The 23,026-nt window shown below is 31.4% G+C and overlaps 1 protein-coding gene across 1 annotated transcript in view; it reads left to right on the top strand.

Moving 5' to 3' along the window:
- Positions 1-16,175: 16,175 nt before the first annotated feature.
- The window catches only part of LOC111709210 (transcription factor EC), a 17,938-nt gene continuing 11,087 nt past the window's right edge, over positions 16,176-23,026 (top strand). Inside the window, exons 1-3 of the mRNA XM_023482823.1 lie at positions 16,176-16,385; positions 17,397-17,472; positions 19,597-19,762. Coding sequence (XP_023338591.1) covers positions 16,217-16,385; positions 17,397-17,472; positions 19,597-19,762 — 411 coding nt within the window. The 5' untranslated portion in view covers positions 16,176-16,216. The remainder of the gene's footprint in view (positions 16,386-17,396; positions 17,473-19,596; positions 19,763-23,026) is intronic.

The raw sequence follows: 23,026 nt of genomic DNA, 5'->3' as shown, positions 1-23,026 counted from the left end.
GGGGGAGGCGGGTAACGGCTTGTTTAAGGAGAGGGATTAAAACCTTTTATAGAATTGGACATAAAAACATAAAAAAAATTTAGTACAATACAATAGATAGTACAAATGCATGTATTATTTGGTACAATGTAATACCCAGTACAATTACAGTTCTTAGATAGTGCACTACAATGTGTATATAGTACAATACAATGTTGTATATATGTACAATACAATGTTGTATAAAGTACAATACAATGTTGTTTATAGTGCAATACAATGTTGTATATAATATAATACAATGTTGTTTATAGTACAATACAATACACAGTACAGTACATGTTGTAGAATACAAATACAAGATGTTTATAGCTAATTTAGTTTTGAGGTTTTGAAGGTGGCAAAATAATTCCAGAAAGCCAACAAACATCATACATATACGAACACACGTAAAATACTTTAAGCCTGGCTAAATTTTCCCTTTTCATCTATTTTTAATAATGTCTAAAAAGTTTTTAATTTTAAACTAATCCTAAATTATTATTACTAGTTCTGCAAAATAAACAAAGGTTGACTGGACATGGTTTTATTAGGAACATATTGTGTTAAATTAATATCATAGTTAATCTTTTTTATTGCACGAATGTATATCTACACTTGTTATGAATAATTTATTGGATTTATTGGACATGCTAAGTTAAATCTGAGCTTTTGCAAAGTACAATTGTAAAATACAATATAAAAATGATTAAACATGAATGAGATAAATGAATGAGATAAATGAATGAGATAAATGAATGAGATAAATGAATGAGATAAATGTAATTTTAACTTTGGAATTTAATTATTGTCAACTGTGGTTTCTCTGTAAAATAAATTCGGATTTCTACGACAGTGGTGACAACTTATTTATTGAAAATAATCAGTTTTCGAAACTATACACATACATAATACATAATTCATAGGTGTTCGAACACGAATTTTCAGGGTATCGTTGTGAGTCGGACATTGCCATCTTTGCATGAAGGATCACTTAAAATTACACTTAAAGTCCCTTTACCTTAGGGTTTCCTCATAATACAATATACAGTANCTTGCTCAGATTTTCGACTTTTAGGAAATGAATTTGGTAAATTAGGGAAGGGGGGAGGGGAAAAGGGGTGATTAAGGGGGGACGGAGGGGTCAATAAATTATAATTAAGTCGTATTAAAATATAGAATGTGCCGAACGATGATTGCGGGTTGGGACCGTTGGGGACGGATTGATGGGTGTTTATCAAATTGAGGGGTTGGGGGGTTGGAGGGTGTGTATCAGATTGTAATCAAGTTTTAATAATAAATAAGTTAAAAGTTTTTAGTTGTTATTAAGCATTGCGATCAAACTGGTGAAAATAACACTAATAATATTTGTTTGTTATTTATTATAATCCGTTTTAAACATGTTTAAAGCATACACATTTTGTTTTCTAAAACTTTTTTTTACATTGTGAAAACACCTTCGTGTAAAGGGTGGGTATAGATCACAGACTAGATATATGCAGACTGCTAATTAGCTTTCAAGGGCTGGGCGTACCACTTGTTGTTGAACAAATATTCATTCAGGGGTTAAGTTTTACAATTTGTAGAGAAAGACTCTAACTTATAATATAAAACATTGCATGGATTATTGCAATTGTGTACTCCAAACGTACACAATGTAATTCGTTGCAGAAAATATCGCGTATTATAGCCTTTAATAGATATCTGTACTTTCATATCTCTGGTCATTATACAAGTTTACAACATTTAATCATTAGCAATGTACAACGTACTGCAATTTCGCAGAATATCATGTTTCCCCACTTTTTGATACAAGAGCACTTGACAAATCTGGAAAAGGAATTCGACTTTTAAAATACGACTTTAAGTTGTCTAATGAACATGTGACACAGTATTTGTGTAGTGGAAACAGACCTGTTTAAATTGATTAGTAATCTATAGTAAGTTACTGATAAACTATTTGCTTTGTAACAACATCAAAGTATTGCTTAAAATTCAGTGATGGTGATGGACCAAACCTCTGTAGAGTAAAAAAGTAGATGTTAGTTCCACATTTATTGAAAATATATTTCGGTCTGGGTTGACCCTCGTCAGTTCTTGAGATTGTTTCTTTACAAAGATTAAAAACAAATATTACGTTGCCTTCCTATTTCACAATTTACTGGTTCATGCATTGAATTGAAAAGGAGAGTAACAAAAACACTGAACATATATTCCATCCAGCAGGCTTAGACTATATTCCATATATTGATAAATATTTATCAATCAAATTCCCTAATTAACTTCCTATGCAAAAAGATTGAATATTGAGATACCCTTGAAGTGGATCTGTTTATTTTGGGATTATGATCAAATCCAAAAATATTGTTGATTCAGTTGATCTTGATCTGGATACGGAGAAAAACACTTTTTAAAAAGTTTCCAATTTTTTGATAAAAAAAAGATTTTGATTAAGTGCAAGCAAAAAAAATGTAGGGCATGGTACACAGACATTTGCAGTGCGAACAGACACATTTCACAAAATTTAATTGTCTATTAAAACTATTTGTTTTTAATTTTCTGGTTGAAATTTCCTTTTTCTTACTTTTTTTTCTCTCTCTACCTTCACAAGCTGTATACTGTTTGTAACGTTTGCCAACAATTAGCAGTGTAAAACAATACAATACAATACAATACAATCATTAGGGGCAGCAGAGTCAAACTTCATATCATAGGAAGTTGATCATTTTAACTTTTTAGTTGTTCCTTGAAGCTGATTTTTTTTTGTTCTGCGTTAAACCAGTGTGAAGAGATGACTTTACTCCAGGACTTAAATCAGTGTGAAGAGATGACTTTACTCCAGAACTTGAACCAATGTGAAGGGAGGACTTTACTCTGGGACATAAACCAGTGTGAAGGGAGTCAACTTTACTCCGGGAATTAAACCAGTGTGAAGAGATGACTTTACTCCAGGACTTAAATCAATGTGAAGAGATTAATTTACTCCAGGACTTAAACCAGTGTGAAGAGATGACTTTACTCGAGAACTTTAACCAATGTGGAAGGAGGACTTTACTCCAGGACTAAAACCAGTGTGGAGGACTTAACTCGTCTGAAACCAGTGTCGAAGGAGGAATTTACTAAAGAACTTAGACCAACGTGTGAAGGGAGGATTTTACTCCAGGTTTAGAACTAGTGTGCAGGAAGGATTTTACTCCAGGTTTAGAACCAGTGTGCAGGAAGGATTTTACTCCAGGACTTGAACCATAGTGGAGGGAGGCTAAGAGGACCGACTGTTGGCTGGACCTAGGTTGGGACAGTCGGAAGGAAACCATCCTCGAGTATATATTTATCCTCCGGGAACCTCAGGAGCCTCTAATTTTATCCATCTTAAACCATCCTCAACCTACTCCGTGTATAAACTTTTCCTTGTCTTTAGATTATCTTGATAATTATATAAACCACGAATTATCTTTGCAAGGAGGTTTCTAGTTCTCCAGTATTGAACCTATAATAAGATGCTGTGTGAGCTGTGAATCCTAGAGTTAGATCCTGAAAAGTATGCTCTGAACTATTCTTCTCTTCTTCTATACACAGGCACACTTTCTGTCATTTATAACTGATAAATTATTGCTTAACCTTAAAAGTTAAGTAATTGTATGATTGTTTAATGGGTAGTGGGAAAGGGAGAATTGGATTCTAAGCTTATGTTAAGTATTGTTCACTTAATAATATTGAGGGACTGGATTAGGAACCAGTTAAGGAAATCCACAACTTTACAAATGAAATATTATTTGTTTAAATTTAAAAGTATATAATATTATTGATTTACCTCGGAAAAAAATTTGCGGAAATAGATTTCAAATACACACCTGCTTCTGCACCGGAAATTGATATCTACATGATGACGACATTATAGTTTGCAAAGAAAATGAGTTTTTGCCATATTTCGATCAAGCATGAATTTAAGTAAAAAGTAAATTTGTTTTCAACAAAAAACCTAAGATTCCTTGTACGTTGATAAATATATATTTTTATATTGAAGGGAAAAGGCATTTTTATTGATGTATAAATATGTATTATATGTTTATATATAGAATATATGATATATCTAAAATATAATTAATCAACCATATACTACTATATATTGTCCCTGATGAATGGTAATCCGAACACGCAAGGTTACACAGAAAATTAAGCTTTATGCTAATTATCTTTGATATAACTTTACATATATTGGGAGATGACATTCTTTTATTACATAAGAAAAATAAAAAATTATAGATTTTACAAATTGTAATTAAAAAACGAAATAAAAACTTATCAAGATGGAAGATTGAAAAATGGCGAGTTTTTAAAGGTGTCAAGTTGTTAAGTTAAAAGTTTATTAAGCTGTCAAATTGTCAAAATATCAAGTTTTCAAGCTGTCAAACGGTCAATTTGTCAAGATATCAAGCTGTCATCCTGTTAAGTTGTTCACCTATCAAGTAATCAAGCTGTCAGTTGTCAATTTCTTGAGTTATCAAGCTGACAAGTTATTTTCTGTCAAAGTGGATAGCTGTTAGGTTGGCAAGCTGTTAAGTTGGATAGCTGTTAAATTAGAAACATGTCGAGTTGTCAAGCTGTTAAGGTTTCAAGGTTTTGGAGTTAAAAAGCAGCTTTTTTAACTTGCTGTCAAGTTGACAAGCTGTTAGGGTTGAAAAGCTGTCAAGGCGCCAAGCTGTCAAATTGTCAAACTATTAGGGTTGAAAAACTGTCAAGATGTAAAGCTATTAGGGTTGAAAAGCTGTCAAGTTGACCTGCTGCCAAGTTGTTAAGCAGCAATGAAATGGAATAAGTTTTATAATTATTAAACGATTTGAATGTCTCATGTCTCATCATAAGCTGCATATTTATCAAGTTATGAGTTGACTTTTTCCACAAACTCCAATTTTTAAATTCTTTTATCTTTGCAACCGGATACTGTAAACTTTGCTATTTCAAACTTGAATATTTTATCTTCTATAATTCATGGGTTGAAAAATAAAGGTCTGAACAAATCAGAGTTCGTGGTAAAAACTTATCTCGAATAATAATGTTGTAAAGTTTATTGGTTGTTTACTAGCAATAATTGCCAATTTGTCTAGAAAAGCCGTCTTTGGCAATTGCTCTCTATGGCAATTGTTCTCCATGCCTAGTGTAAAAAAGGAGCTTATTGCGTGATAAAATCTAAAGCATTGTACGGTAATTCTATAGGTCTCCGGACATGACCTTTTCTTTAAAAATGCGCTACGAATGTTAAATTTCAGATTATAATGTAACAAAGTGTACTTTTTTTTCTTCATTCTTTTTATTCAGCTTAAGGAAAATCTGAAATAAAGAAAAGTATTTTAGTCTTAATTATATTGTAATTCTGAACGAGAGAATTTTGAATATTTTGGCAATAATTCTTTAACTGCAATATTCATGCATTTCTATTAAGATCTGTAAATCAATATGATTATAAACTACACGTTTTTACTTGCAGCAAAGACTCTTATCGAATTTTTATTTAAATAACTACTTTTGCAATCGATAAATATATAATATAAAAATGTGATATTAAATAATTTTGTTTTTTTCAGTGATAAAGATTATAAAAATTATTTGGAAATTAATAAAAAAAAATCTAAAAAAATAAAAGTTCCATATAAACTTGCAAAGTTTAAAGCAAAAACCCCTTATTTTGGAATATATATCTACATAAATAAGTGCAAAGCTTTTCTACATTATGCATTTCTTCAATAATTCGTATTCATTCAATTCCATCCATTCTTCTACTTTCATATTACTCCCATCTAGAGAAAATACAAAAGAAAATTAATATATACCTGGGCAGATGAATAATTGAATAAGTATATATATGTAAATAAGTTTTTCGTAAGGATTATAACAAAAGAATTGGAACAAATGCCTTTTTTATAAGAAAATGTATTTGAAAGTTTGGGGTCAGGAAACAGAAGAAAGTAAATTAGAAAGTAAATTAGGTTTCTATATTAGAAAATGTTGGGTTAAGGTGTCTATATTAGAAAGTTTATTAGAAAGTGTTGCATTCAGGTGTCTATAAAAAAAGTTTATAAGAAAGTGTAAGGATCAGGTGTCTAAATTAGAAAGTATATTAGAAAATGTTGGGTTCAGGTGTCTATATTAGAAAGTGTGGGGTTCAGATGTCTATATAAGAAAGTTTATTGGAAAGTGTGGGGTTCAGGTGTCTATATTAGAAAGTCTGTTATAAAGTGTGGGGTTCAGGTGTATAAATTAGAAAGTTTTTTAGAAAGTGTTGGGTTCAGGTGTCTATGATACTGGGATAGAATGACCAAGAGTGAAAGAATGGGACGAAAACGGGAAAGGAATTCATCATCTTTTTCAGCAGATATAACTCAGGTAAGCTTATCACTAATCAATATCCATTCCTTTATAAAAAGCTGGTTTTTTGGTATGCAACAATTTTCATTTAATCCCACCGGGATATTTTCATTGAAAGATACTTTGAAAATCTACAAAGGCAAAAAAAAATCCGCAAAATCCGCAAGCCCTCGGGTTTATCATTGACTCCCCTCTTTAAAAAGGAATGTCATTTACTCCCAGACAAATTAGAATCAATGGAATGATAAACCCTTGGGCTACACCCTCGGGTTTATCATTGAATCCCTCGGGGGTTTAAATTTCCATTGATTCTAATTTGTCTGAGAGTAAATGATACATTTTTCATTTCAACCATGTCTATCCATATCTATACATATACACTTAAACCTATCCCGTTGGAGGGGGGGTGGTCCTCCCCCTCTAGTGTTTTTTCTGAATAACTTAAAAACGGCTTACATTCGAACGCTGAAACTTCTTCACGTTTTCATTTGAAAAGTTTTTTTTGAATCTTCATGACATAAAAACATTTCAAGTAATATAACAATTACAAAAAATTGCCTTTTAAGATTGTTAAAAAAAAATTAAATTTACAAAATATCTTTACATAACATAATTTGAGTTATTTTCCCTTTTTCATTTGACAACATTTTTTTCTTTTAAAAACTTTTTTGGTTTATTTTCTTGTGATTTTTTTTTACATTTTTAAACATTGATTTTGATGGTTATTAATATTATAACGTTAAAACTGTATTTTAAACAATAAATTCTACTTATCCAGATTTAAGTCCATACTGATCCCTAACCATATCCAATTATATCTTATTTCTAGAATCAAATCATTCTGTTGTACATATATTTTCAGGAGATAACTTTTTTTTAAATATTTATATTTTGGTTGTCCCGAAATGGTGCATTTTGGACTATTGTTTTTTCTCCAATTTCGTGTACAATCAGAGGTGCGTGCACAATGTATCCTTTAAAGAATTATAAAACGAATATGATTGTCTAAACAGTTTTGTCTAGTTGTGTACAAAAACCCTGATTCCCAGGTAGCTTATCTTTTTACTAAAGTTTTTACTTTCATTTGAAACTAGACTGGTTTTTACTGGGTCCGGTGGTATTTATTTAACTGATTTATGGGTGGTAAAAAGTTCAAATAAAATTGCAGTAAATATTTACGTAAGGTTAAACTAATAAAGAAATTTTGTGCAATATCAAAGAAAAAAGAAAAAAGGGATTTATTGGATTAAATCGTAATCGTACAGATGCCACAACTACACTGAGAACCCAGTGCATATGGGAAAGGGGAGCTAGGACATATATATATGGGGGAGAATAAAAGAAGGGCAAATTAGGGTGTTATAAAAAAATTAGGTTGAAAGGGCAAAGGGGAAAGGAGAGGGTAAGACTATGTGAGAGATGGGGGAAGAAAGATTGGAACGGGGAGGATAGAAATTAATGGAGGAGGGTAGAGGAGGGATTTGGTAGGGAAAAAATAAAGAACCTGAGGGGTGCGGGGAGGTCCGTGAATGGGGGGGGGGAGTTCGGAGTATTGATTAACATTTTGGCAAGAAACCCTTCAAGTTTTGAAATTTCTATTTTGTGTTATAATCAAATGAAACCAAACGCCAAGTCAGCCCCCCCCCCTGCCTCCGACCCAACGACTACACTCCTCCCCCCTCTCAGACATTGCGACCCCCCCCTCACCCATCTTTTTCTCATTTTCTTGTGAAGTCTGTTTTCTCAATTTTCCCAATTTTCCTCCTCAACTGAAATAAATATATTTATTCAAAATATTCTCTTTGCATTCCCAATATTTACATTTCTATGTTAAACAATCCATTCAATTTATTTGTTCATCATTCAGGGGATTTTTTTCAAATTTTAGATGAAACTAATTTGAAAACAAAAATCAATTCAAATCTTGGAAAACAATGCACTTTTTTTAGGGAAATTAACTTATCTCTCGTTGGTTGAAAATCTAAAGACCTAAAGGTTGAGCCATAGACAGTGAAGATACCTTTTTATTGAAGTTTTGATTGTTTAAAACCTTTTTTTGAATTAAACGTATAAAAGTAATCAAAGAGAAGCTTTTTTAATTGACAGCTTCTCTTTGTGTCCATGTTTATGGTTATCCTTCTTTTTTAACAGCTTAGTATTAATCGAAGTTGAAATCAAAAGTCGTCTTCATTGTATTAATGAAGGCGCTGCGGCAAGGATGGAATAGGGGGACCGAACACTGCGGGTAGAACTGGCTAAGGGGCCGAGCGCTGCGCCTAGGATAGACTTGGAAAGTTACCGCTGGGGAAATTGCACATTTGGGAAGTTTCCACTGGGAAATTGTCACTTGTCACTTGAATTCAGAACGATTTCTTGATCCCTAAACTTGGAAAGGTGTTTCTTGCCATTTTTTAAAATCTGCGCCGCAATATTTTATACCCGGAATATTATAAATAAATCTTCTTAATATTCTCTGTTTTATAGAGAGTTCTCTTAAAAAATAAGTGTGTCAGGAGTTTTTCAGAGCTCTGTATTTTAAAGTCAGCAGTTTAGAAATATATCCTGAAATACCATAGATTAATAACAATACAGTTAGAAGACTAGATGTCGTCTTTTCAAGATTAAGGGGTTTTTTGTAATAACAATTTATGTAATTCATTGCGCAATATTTGCATCTGAGACGCATCATGCAAAGATGATAATCTCTTAATGCAACCTTGTAGCAAATATCGTAGCAATCCCCATATTTTTTAACCTGAGCATACCCGGATACGAGATTGTGTCCTAGTTAAGGCATTGATAGCTCAAGATTGTGTCCTAGTTGAGACATTGATAGTTACAAGATTGTGTCCTAGCTGAGACATTGATAGTTGCAAGATCGTGTCCTGGTTGAGACATTGCTCTATTAATTGCTAGTGTCTGAGTTGACATCAATAGCTAAAGAGATTGTTGACTTGTATTCTGGCTTGGTCAATAGATCTCTATTGTCCCGTTACCATAGCAAAGGAGATCGCGCCCAGTACAGTGGCGTTGATAGTTCACACGATTGTATCCTTGTGGATCATGTCATGATTAAGACATATTGATCAATAGATCACTATTCTCCAAATGACATAGAAACAAGATTTCGCCCAGTATAGTGGCATTATTAGTTCATGGGATTGTAACCATGTGGGTTGTGTCATGTTTGAGACATTGATAAATAGATCGCTATTGTCTGGATGACATAGCAAACGAGATCGCACCCAGTTGTAGTAGCGTTATCATGGGATTGTAGCCGTGTGGATTGTGTTCTGTGTGAGACATTGATAGTCAAAAGAATCTGAGTTATACCTAGATAGATACTGATTCTAGAAATTGCTTTGAAGTAGGCGTTTACTACAGGCGTTTACTACAACCTTAGCATTGTATACATAGATAGATATAAGCCCAAAGTTGGTCTGAATGATATGGTAGAGTTAGATAAGCTCCAGGCTTAAAGAAGGATTAGGGAGAAGAATGAAAATTAGCTTGAGATGGTAGAGTTTAAGAGGAATGTAAAGAGAAGGAGTGGGGAGGGGTTGCATCACGGTGGGAGTAGGATGAGGGGGGGTTGCAACACAGTGACATAAGGGAAAGATTAGGAGAGGGTATATATATAAACATATATTATTTTTACATAGTCTATAAACCGTCGAATCTGTAGCTACATAGTTCGTGACATTTTTGTTTTGAATCGAACGTTTAATGGAAATTTGTTGTACTTTTAGTTACCCCGCAATTACTCACTAAAAGTGCCATGTAAATATATTTTATCTAAGTAATATTGGAGAAACTTGATGTTTTGAAAGCTTTAAAAGATTGATACCCTTTTCCTTTTTTTCTGCAGTAGAAATCCGCAAATCCCTTTAATAGAAAAAATAAAACAAAATAAATTTTCAAAGTTAAGACATGGATATTTATGCTTAAAAATACAAATATTTTAAAGGCCCCGATGTGAATCGGCTACTCTATGAAAGCTAACTTAAAATTATGCCTATAAAGTCTCTTTAAGGTGCAAGTTCTATGTTCTATGTTCTCTATATTTGCATTGTATGATGAGTATGTATACTAGGACTATGTATGCTGCGTAATATTTACTGCAGAACAATACTGAAGCTAGGAAGATATCTAAAAAGACACAAGAAAAATAAAGAGATTTTCAACAGATTGTTCAAATTTTTCGATGAAAATACATCACAAAATACGTATATTTTTAGAATTAAAACAAATCAGAATTATTTTATTTTGCTAAGCTAGTTTTAAGCAAGTGGTTAAATTAAGAACTAGATTCTTTAAAATATTTTTTTTTTCTTTCTCCTTGTATACTTAAGAACGGTAAATACATTGATGCATCAAGCAAAATAGCCCTGGTTTTTCCATTCTTTTAGTAAAAGGTTTAGTTTCAAGAAACACAAATAAGAATTCCTCTACTCCTACTCCATCTTCCACCCCCTAGTACAACTAGGACTATAGGAATATCTCTCTAGCACAACTAGGACTATAGGAATATCTCTCTATCACAACTAGGATATAGGAATATCTCTTTAGCACAAATAGGACTATAGGAATTTCTCTCTAGCACAACTAGGACTATAGGAATATCTCTCTAGCACAACTAGGACTATAGGAATATCTCTCTAGCACAACTAGGACTATAGGAATATCTCTCTAGCATAACTAGGACTATAGGAATATCTCTCTAGCACAACTAAGACTATAGTAATACCTCTTTAGAACAAATAGGACCATGGGAATATCTCTCTAGCACCTCTAGGTCTATAGGAATATCTCTCTAGCACAACTAGGACTATAGGAATACCTCTCTAGCAAAACTAGGACTATAGGAATATCTCTCTAGCACAACTAGGACTATAGGAATATCTCTCTAGCACAACTAGGACTATAGGAATTTCTCTCTAGCACAACTAGGTCTATAGGAATATATCTCTAGCACAACTAGGACTATAGGAATATCTCTCTAGCAAAAATAGGACTATAGGTATATCTCTTTATTATCTGCCTGTCTCTACCTAGATTATCTGCCTGTCTCTATCTAGATTATCTACCTGTCTCTATCTAGATTATCTGCCTGTCTCTATCTAGATTATCTGCCTGTCTCTATCTAGAATATCTGCCTGTCTCAAACTAAATTATCTGCCTGGCTCTATCTAGATTATATGCCTGTCTCTATCTAGATTATCTGCCTGTCTCTATCTAGATTATCTACCAGTCTCTATCTAGATTATCTGCCTGTCTCTATCTAGATTATCTGCCTGTCTCTATCTAGATTATCTGCCTGTCTCAAACTAGATTATCTGCCTGTCTGTTTAATACCAACAAAGTTGCCTGACAACATTTAAACTTTCCTGATAAATTTATTCTCAAGAATCCATTTATTGAAAATTAACAAAGTTAGATTTAATTAAAAAGAAAAATTAGCAGCAATATTTTTAAATTGCAGAAAAAATAGGAAAGTCGAAAACAGATTTTACTTATTATTGTTCGGTTTTCCTTCCATTCAAAGTTTACAATAAAAGTAAATGGTACAATAAAGATTATCTTGTAAAAAATATAGAACATCTTTAGATAGATATAGATTAATTAACAATACAGATAAAACACTAGATGTCTTCCTTTTAGATTTAGAGATTTTTGTGAACGAAAAACCCCTAAATCTTGAAAAGAAGACATCTAGTGTTCTATCTGTATTTTTTTCAATCTATGAAACCTGTCAACACAAAAAAACAATTGCAATCTTGATGGTAAACTTTATACAAAGATTATTGAAAAATATATAACCCTGATAACCTTCTTTCAGAAACTAAGAAAAGTGCAATATTTTCCCCCTGAAAGCTTACACCCATAGAACCATTGTTATTCCTTATTTTCCTTTCAGAGGTTTGTATATTAGAGAGAGAGGGGGGGGGTAAACCTATTTGTGCCAAGCATATTTGCGCTACAGGGGTGTGAGTGGATTCCTATAATAAATTGTGTTCGTGGGGGATTTTTTGAATTGGGTAAAGGTGGGATTCTTTTACCTAAAGTTTTTTCTCCAATATAGACAACTTGTGCTAAATGAGTGTTCCTATAGGTCTATTTGAGATTTGAGATAGATAGGAACTATTTTACAACTATTTATAGAAGTATTTAGAAGTGTATAGAAGATATAAGTGTATGGAAGTGTATAGAAGTGTATAGAAGTGTATAGAAGTGTATAGAAGTGTATAGAAGTATATAGAAGTGTATAGAGAAGTGTATAGAGAAGTGTATAGAAGATAGAAGTGTATAGAAGTGTATAGAAGTCTATAGAAGTCTATAGAAGTGTATAAAAGTGTATAGAAGTATATAAAAGTGTATAGAAGATAGACGTGTATAGAAGTGTATAGAAATGTATATAAGTGTATATAAGTGTATATAAGTGTATAGAAATGAATAGAATTGTATAGAAGTGTTTAGAAGTGACAGAAGTTTACAGAAGTGCATAGAAGTGTATAAAAGTGTATAGAAGTGTACAGAAGTGTATAGAAGTGTATAGAAGTATATAAAGATGTATAGAAGTGTATATAAGTGTTTAGAAGTGTATAAAAGTGTATAGAAGTGTATAGAAGTGTATAGAAGTGAATAGAAGTGTATAGAAGTGTATAGAAGTATATAGAAGTGTATAGAAGTGTATAGAAGTGTATAGAAGTCTATAGAAGTGTATAGAAGTGTATAGAAGTTTATATAAGTGTATATAAGTGTATATAAGTATATATAAGTGTATAGAAGTTTATAGAAGTGTATAGAAGTGTATTGAAGTGTATAGAAGTGTATAGAAGTGTTCAGAAGTGTATAGAAGTGTATAGAAGTGTATAGAAGTGTATAGAAGTGTATATAAGCGTAAAGAAGTGTATAGAAGTGTATAGAAGTGTACAGAAGTGTACAGAAGTGTACAGAAGTGTATAGAAGTGTATAGAAGTGTATAGAAGTGTATAGAAGTGTACAGAAGTGTACAGAAGTGTACAGAAGTGTATAGAAGTGTATTCAAGTCTATACAAGTCTATAGAAGTGTATAGAAGTGTATAGAAGTGTATAGAAGTGTATAGAAGTGTATAGAAGTGTACAGAAGTGTAGAGAAGTGTAAAGAAGTGTAAAGAAGTGTATAGAAGTGTATAGAAGTGTATAGAAGTGTATAGAAGTGAATAGAAGTGTATGGAAGTGTACAGAAGTGTACAGAAGTGTATAAAAGTGTATAGAAGTGTACAGAAGTGTATGGAAGTGTATATAAGTGTTCAGAAGTGTATAGAAGTGTATAGAAGTGTGTAGAAGTGTATAGAAGTGTATAGAAGTGTATAGAAGTGTATAGAAGCGTATAGAAGTGTACAGAAGTGTACAAAAGTGTACAGAAGTGTATAGATGTGTATATAAAAGTATACAAGTCTATAGAAGTGTATAGAAGTGTATAGAAGTGTATAGAAGTGTATAGAAGTGTATAAAAGTGTATAGAAGTGTATAGAAGTGTTCAGAAGTGTATAGAAGTGTATAGAAGTGAATAGAAGTGTATAGAAGTGTATAGAAGTGTATAGAAGTATATAGAAGTGTATAGAAGTGTATAGAAGTGTATAGAAGTGTATAGAAGTGTATAGAAGTGTATAGAAGTGTATAGAAGTGTATAGAAGTTTATAGAAGTGTATAGAAGTGTATAGAAGTGTATAGAAAGGTATATAAGTGTATAGAAGTGTATAGAACTCTATAGAAGTGTATAGAAGTGTATAGAAGTATATAGAAGTGTATAGAAGTGTATAGAAGTGTACAGAAATGTATAGAATTTAATTAAAGTTGAGAATGGGAAGAATAGAGTTGCATGAATGTATAGTACAGTTTTAAACTCTAGCTTTAATTAGCTCCATCTCTGAATGAAGAGGTGTACTCCAAAAATATTGATGAAGCAAATAAAACAGATGAATTTCTTATTCAATTTGAAATAGGTAGAAGTCAAAACATTCCTTTTTTAATCAAAATAAAATGGATTTTTAATCCCGACTCAAAAACGACTTGGATTGCTCAAAGGAATTGAGTGCTTGCCACAAAATCAACTCTTCTAAACCGTATATCTTTGAAATCTTATAGTGTAAACCTTTGATTTTTCAAACTTTGATTTTAAGGTCTACGACTTTGGGTTACAAAGATTAGTTACTGAAGATATATTTTGTGACTCAAATTCTTTCTTGACTTCATCAAATTTGTTTCATGCACTTTTTTGATTTTTTCCCGCCCTTTTGTACTTTCTTNCCCCGCCCCCTCTCGCCTTTTAATATTAGACAAATATAGACAAATATGGTAAAGCAAATTTAGAAAAAAAATATTTTAAATTTTCAAACTAAATTTTTTTTTTGGTATTTATAAGATGAAAACCAACGGCATTTAATACTTAAGTAATTGGCTTCTTTAAATACAGCAGGGGTGTAAAGATAATTCTTGTACTTTTGTAAGTTAAGCTTATTCAAAGAAACCATAGAACATTTGTAAACGCTTATGCAATAAAGTATATTCATACATTTATTGGACAGATCAAAAGCTAAAAATATTATTTTTAAATATTTGAAAATGTGATTTCAATATGAGGTAAAAATTGTGCAGTACATTTAGCTATAGTGTATAAATTAAAAATCATTGAAACCTGTTGTACACTGAATGCACGCAAATTTCACTGTACACATATTTCACACAAACATGTTCATGAAAAAATGTTCCAGTACAAATGCATTAAATGCCCAAGCCTTTTTCAAAATTAAATATATAGAATTCAAACATCTCCTGATATTTGGAGGTTTTAAATGAAGAAGAATTATGAGTTATGACAAAATCTCTCATCTGTTAAAAATCTGATAACTGTATCAAGGATTGCGTGTTCCAAGTACAAATAAGTAATCATTTCTAGAAAGTTTTTTCTTAAGTTCTTTTGCTTTGTTCTTCTGGACAAAAATAAATGTTAATTGAATATTCGATTAGTTCTTAGTCTAATTTGGACACATGTCACTTTCAGCGCTTAATGCTTCAAACCCTACAAAGAATAAAAAATGTATGTAGTTCAGTACAAAATGTTAATTAATTCATACAAAAAGAATTGCACTCCAAATTGAAAAGTAAATTCATTCCTTAAACACATTTCATACTTCCCCTATCTATCTATTTATCTATCTATCTATATATATATATCCCTCTATCTATATATTAGGGGTGATTGATTTGTGACTTTTTTTAGAAATCAGCCAGCCGCCCACTAGAGGTAGCTGCGTTTTTACTTTATAAAAAATATTGTAGTAAAAAAAATTAAAAATCGTCCGTAGGGTTGCGAATTGACGTTTTATTATTAGAGAAATCGCCGTAAGGCCTAAAAAAATATTTAAAAAAAAAATATGATACATATCATTTTTTTGGAAATTTCATGCTGAATTCACATTCGAAAACCATTTTTAAAATTATTAAAATCTAAAGAAGTTATGGGCAAATAACGATACTAAATTCAGGTTTTTAACTTGCTAATGTTTTTGATGAGTTTTTTAGCTCTAACTCACTCAATTTTCAATTTTTATAAAAACGCTTTTCTGATTTGAATTCGGCATTAAATATCCACGTAAATTCTCCGATATTAAATCGTCAAATCACAACCTTCTGGACGATTTTGAAAATCTTTTTAAATTGCAAGATTTTTTCTTAAGTGAAAACCCAGCGACCTCTGGTGGGCGGTTGGCTTTTATTATCAGTTTTATAATTAATATTTATTTAGGATGGAGCAGTGCCCGACCTAAAAGTAATAGATACAGATATAAACATGAGCTCCGGGGAGGTTAACGCCTCCACCCTGTTGGACTTCTTCAACCAGCTGAGCTCGAAGTCGAGCAGCAGCCTGGAGAGTATGGCCATCAAGGAGGAACCCCTCAGTGAGGAGGATCTCAGAGCATTACAAAAGGATCGCCAAAAGAAGGATAACCATAACATGAGTAAGTTATAGTTTACTCTCGGTCTCTTTTCATCCTTGTTAAACAAAATGTTAGGCTTTGTCTGACCTTTAAATTATATATTAAAGTTTTTTTTTGTATTTAAACTATTTTATTTTATATTGCTGTTTCTCTAAAAAGCAAAATAAAAAAATGCTCAACTTTTTAATCATACAAACCAGCATTTGGTGTTTTAGGTATTTATCTCAAGCTAATAGTGAAACAAATGTACCATTTAGACTTTGCAAAAGCGTTTGACTCCATCGAGATTTACCTGAAGTCTGCTTAAACTTTATGATTTGTCAATGAAAATAAAATGGATAGTTTGGCAGTTATTCAATTTTTTCTTCTTGAAGTTAACGTCATGCTGAACAATTTTTGAAAATTTTTATGATTTTTTTAGTTGCGTAAAAAGTCAAGGCAGTTTGTTAACAGTAAATTAATATATTTACTTGTTAATGGTCTTTATTAAACATTTAATATTTTTTATTAAATTAGACTTCTCCTTATTTCTCTACCGAAACGATTTTAATTTGTAAGCACTGTGCAAGTTGTTTTGTTTTGCCCTTGATAATTAGTCAAAAGTTTCAAGGATACTCTTATAAATCGGGCATATATTCCTCTCTTTGCATGGAGGGTCACTTGAAATGACGCGAACAGTCCCTTTAAATTACTGCTGCAATCGCTGCAACACATTTAAACAAAGGATTTTTTTGTTTTTTCCAAAAACTGTGCATTTTGTAATAAAAACAAAGAAATAGTTTGGTTCAGGAAATTAACACAGTTTTTCCTAAGAATGCAGTTAAATTCAGGAACCAAGCTTGCAATGCATTTAATTAAATATCGTTCTATCATGTAGATTTTTCAATCCAAAGTATAATTTGGTTCGTGAAAAGATTTCACTCTCCGAGAATTGATAAATATCCGAGTATCTGTAGAGTAGTTTTACCGACAGGAGAATTTATCTCGGAGATTTAGAAAATCCGCAAAATGTTTTCAAGTATTGCTGTTTAGTTGAGCGGAGAAGGAGATACAATATAAATGATCGAATAAAGGAGCTGGGCACACTACTACCGAAGGAAGACGACCAGTAAGAAAAAATATGTTATTTATAGATTTAGGAAATATTTGAACAAATATAAGAAATATATTTTTAAACCTCACATATTGTTCTAAAAGCAACATTCCTTAAGTACAAACTTTATCTATCTTCTTCTTAAATATTCATCCTAATTCAAACTTTTTAAAATTTTTACGAGAAAGGCTAAAGGGAAAATGAGATTTTTTCTTAAATGATTTGTCCCTTTACAGTTTTAGTAACATTTTCTGCATACTTCTTATAACTGTATATTATGCGGCTAAAATGACAAAGATGAAGAATGCAGGAAACCTTTTTTTTAACAAAAATATCTTTTATCTAATTTTTTTTTTGGCTGTGAAAGGTTTCAAATCAAGTTTTTTTTTAAATATTTTTTACGCCCCTCCCCCCTTCCAACAGATTGAAGATACTGCAGTTCTTCATAAATATTGACAGAATTATAAATATTTCTCTGGTTTTGTAAACAAAATAAACCAAATATTAACTTGGGAGTAAATATTCTAAATATTCTTTTACAAATAAAGAGGAGTAGGGGGGGGGGGGGGCACACAAGAAGTCTGATAAAATTAAAGATTTTAATTTTTATAAATTGTATTTGCTAATTTTATTGTTAATATTTTTCTTGGACGCACTTTAAAAAACTGCATTTATTTTGGTCCGCCCTGTGCTATGTGCATGGTTTGTAGATGTTAGATGCAACGCTGGGGATGTATTTGTAAGGATTAATTGATTGCTGTGTGGACATCTGTTTCATAAGTATAGAAACCCTTAGCTTAGGAGGCTGAGGGGGGCGGGGGGTAGAGCTGAACATTTTTAGATAGAGTTAAACTTGGTTTGATGTAACAAGCCAATTTCTTAAAGTAAAGACTTTATATGTAAGGATAATTAATTTGCTTGTATGTTAATTTTAAAAATTTTAAAAATAAAAATTCTCAAAGAAAATATAAAAATTGAATTTCTTAGCTTTAATTTATAAATTTGAAAAGAAAACCATCTCCAATTAAAAAAATATTTTCAAATATTAACACAAGGGGAACAAGTGCGGGAATAGAACAAATGTTTTTAACAATAAAAAAAATATTTTTAAATGAAAAAGAAAATTTTATTTTTATAACCTGAACTACAATAACGCTTTTTTTTATTCGAAACAAATATTGAAATTAAAATATAAAACGAATTATTTTGTATCTAACTGAAAAACATATTACGCTGCCGATCAAAATAAGGGATAAGAAGACGACTTTTAATCAATATTGTGTGTACTTGATGTTGCTAAACTATAGCTTCAATGTTAATCCAGCTTTGCCTGTAATCAAATCTTAGGCCACAAAAGTTAACCCACTTTTGCTTAGAATTGTCAAACCAAACTTAGAATATAATTACATGGTTCTCTTGAGTTACCCATACAAAAATTGAGGCAAATCAGTCAAGGGGTTCTTGAGTTATGATACAAACAGATAGACACAGAGATTAATACTTTATGCATATAGAAAATCGTCTTTTTAATGGAAATGGATTTGTGTATATTCCTAGAATTGCATGTTTAATGTTCATTGTACTATTTAAAATCATAACTGTCGTCTTCGTATTCCACAGTTTTAAGGGTCTCACTGTAGCATTTTCAAAAAAGTTTTTTTTTAAACTTCAAGTAACTTGATATTCATGTATATATTTTCGCTTGAAAGAAGAATAAATGACGTTTTATTATTGATCTATGTCAAATCGTTTTACAATTGATAAATGTTTGGTTTCTAATCTAGCGTGTTCAATATATCTATTTATCTATATAATAAAGCTCTTCGCTTTTGTAAATATATTAATATATATGTTAGCTATAGCTCGCCAAACCGCTGGACCGCACGAATGGGCTGAATTTTTTTTAAGAAACCCAAGGGTTCCCGGTTTAAAAAGTCGAAATGTTTATTTTTCAAAATAAAAAATAACAAAAGATTCAGCTAGTATATAAAAAAGCTCTTTGTTTATATATAAACACTAGCTGAAGGGCCCGGCGTCGCCTGTGGAAAAAAATAAAACGCCGAGGGGTGGGAGTAAAGTTAAGTTATTGGGCAACGCCGGGTGGTCCAGCTAGAAAATCATAAATGGATATATGTCTAGATATTTTGATATTGTCCGGGATGTACGGCAGAACAAGGGATCAATACTTAAAGCATCAGTGGAATATATCCGTAAACTCAAGATAGATCAAGAGAGGAAAATATTTCTTGAAGAAAAGTGTAAACTTCAAGAATATCAGAATAAGAAACTACTTCTCAAACTTCAGGTAGGTTTTTTAATCATGCGCTATTATTTTTTTTTTCAACTCTTTTTGGTCCTCTTTAAATTTTTTTTTATTTCATTTTTTTATGTTTTTTACCAGATTATTGATACTACTCAGATATATAAGGTCTTTTAGATTTATCAAATTGTGCAAAAAATCTGATTATTTTATGTTTTTCCTTGACCAAATATTAATTGATTTATTCACATTGAGGACAAAATCTAATGTGTACATCCAAGAAAAATAAATGCAATTGCAAAATTTGGCTTGGTTTGTAGGTTATGTAGTTCTGTACGCATAAAGAAATATACGCAAAAATATATACTGATCAAAATTGTGAATTTGTTTATCACGACTTTAAGATAATTTACAAACGTTTTAAAAGTTCTAGCACTAAAGCTGACCGTTGGAGAAGCTGAAATGTGCTTTTTTGAACATATTTCTATTTGCGCATAAAGCTAATTAACCTGCAAACCAAGCCAACTTCTGCTTATGTATTTCTTTTTTTGGATGTACTGCACATTAGATTTAGTTCTCAATGTGAATTAATCAATACTTGGTCAAGGAAAAATATAAAATTATCAGATTTTTTGTTACAATTTAATAAATCTAAAAGACCTAATATTATTTGAGTATGTGCGAACTATTATTTAATCATTATGGCTATTTTAATTTAAAAATAAAAGAAGGTATGTTACTCGAACCACATTTCTTAAAGATTGATCAATCTTAAATTTGTTATGAAAAGAAGTTTTTTATATGTACTTATTTTTTCATTCATCTTTTATCCTTATTATTTTTTTGTTCCTCATCGAACTATAATAATCCTAATATTTTCATTTTGACGAAACAAAAATAATTAAAATCACAGAACAATTCCATGGTTGTAATTTTAGTGAGATTAGATATCAAATTATATTTAATTAATATATTTTATCAATTATTGTGAAAAATCAAAGGTTCAAAGGAATTATTGATTTATTTCAAACTAAAAAGAGAAGGAAAAATTGTTTTAATTTTTTATATGTAACCAAATATTTTGCTCTTTGCATACGTCACCGGGCAGCCGTAGTACATTTGAATTTCCGAGCCGGGTTAACTTTCCGGTCCCAGTTTGTACTGTATCACCTGGACATTGGGTAAATAAAGCAGACACTCAATAGGACTAGCCGGTGCAACAAGGTTGACGCGGTCAGACTTTAGGTTGAATTTACTTTTACTAAAGGGTCAGGCAGGGGTGCATGACATGCGTGTTCGCAACACTATAGGAGAGATGAGGTCACAAAATACTACCATTAATGTCGGATACTTTTTAACTTCTCCCCTCTCCTGTTTGCATTGAATGTAGAATTAAACAAAATTAATTAAGTTGGTAAAACTTAATTAAGTNATCCCCCCTCCCCCCTGCCTCGTCCCCCTCTTCTCCCTGCCTCAACCCCCCTCCCGGTCTTAATATTCCCCTGCCTAATACTCACCCCCCTCCCAATACCACCCTTTCTTTTTACCGAATATTAAACAATATGCATTCTATATATAATCTAGTTATTAATATATATACAAATATAAATATACAGAATCTAATATAAATCTATATTCTTAAGAATTCTTAGATGAATATAATCCCTGTAATGCATGTATTAATGCACAAGGGTAAGTGAGTCTGTTGATAATGCACAAATGCATCGTTAGATATTTGATCTATTTCTAGTAATGATAATCCTATATATAATGTAAAGTGTATATTTACATACATACACCTTAGTGCACACTTGTAACAATTATACACAGTGCGATTCATAAGACTCTGGAATAGGAACCCGAGAACTTTGGATTAGTAAGACGACTTTTAAACTCAAGTTATGATTTTAGATATTCAAAAAAAAACGTAAAACAATTGTGCAGTTTTCTTAGACCATTCCATTAAGTTACTAGTAAATCTATTAGCTCTGCAACAACTTAGAATAAATCTAGCTATAATGTCGCCTTTCTGTTCCACAGTGTTCTGGTTCTATTTTCCTTATCATAATTTAATAAGAATTAGATTGCTTTCTTTATATTCTACAGTTTTAATTGGGTCCCACGATCCACACATCATACGTATCTATTATTTCGGACATTTTTTTGGATATATTTTTACATTTACATGTAAAAATTATAAACGGATTGCACTAGAAGTGGAAATCANCTGGCCCTTCACCATCTTTATGCATCATCAGTTTGCTCATCAATGTATACAAAAGTAGTTGAGCATAATAATTTTTCTAGACCTCCATTCTTCAGCCCCTTATCCCCCTCGAATTTTTAAAACCCGTTTTGGACGTTTTTGATGAGTCCATGTGACGTCGGCTGAGTTTAGCTCACTTCACACTGTACGCTAGCGTACACCACAATTCACGGACTTTCAAAACTATTTGAGAGATAAATACAAACAAATCTCTTTCTGTTGAAGTTCACTTTTAAATTTCGGTACAAGTGCACCCCTTTAAATTGATTTTAAACAAATTTATTAATAATTTATTAAAAAATCTTCCAAAGTATTCCAATCCATTTAGTCTAATGTTTTATTATCAACATGATATCCTATTGCAAAATGTTCCATTACATAACATTCCTTTATATAACGTTCCGTTAAATAATGTTGCATCACATAGTGGTTCATATAATAAGAATTAATTACAAATTAACTACTTATTACACAATATTATATAACAAAAGTATATAACAAAGTTTCTATTTATAATTTACTTATTGCGGAAATGTCTTCTCTCGCTCCTACAAAGTATTAAAAGCAGTGACTTGCAAACCCTGTCTGTTGATAAAAGAAAGAGAAATTATAGGGAAGCGAGAAATAACTTTTTTCTTCGTCTAAAATTCATCAGAAAACTTTTTTTTCTCTGATTTTCCTGTTTTAACGAGCAAAGTTACAAAGTTAAACAATTTTTCCTATATCCAGATGCAAACAAAAAATGCTATTGATAGTTAAAAATTCGTATTGTAACTAAAACTTATAAATAAAGTAAATATTATTGACAAAAATAGCGATTATTGATTTTACAATTCTAAGTTAGTTGATTGAATCATGATTTCTAGCCTCCTTGGCATTTCAGCTCTAGGACTAGCAGGCCGAATTTAAACTGTATTTGAAATTATCTCAAATGACTGTGCTTCAAAAATCAATATTTATTTTGTAGCATTTAGAAATCCCCCTCCCTATTCCTTTACCATACTTTCCCTCCCCCCCCCTTCCAACTTTCTAATTTAGAAATC

This window comes from Eurytemora carolleeae, unplaced genomic scaffold (genome assembly GCF_000591075.1).
Source record: "Eurytemora carolleeae unplaced genomic scaffold, Eaff_2.0 scaffold752, whole genome shotgun sequence".
Classification (NCBI taxonomy): Eukaryota; Metazoa; Arthropoda; class Copepoda; order Calanoida; family Temoridae; genus Eurytemora; species Eurytemora carolleeae.
The sequence above is the reverse complement of the archived record's forward strand: the minus strand, read 5'-3'. Positions and strand labels throughout refer to the sequence as shown.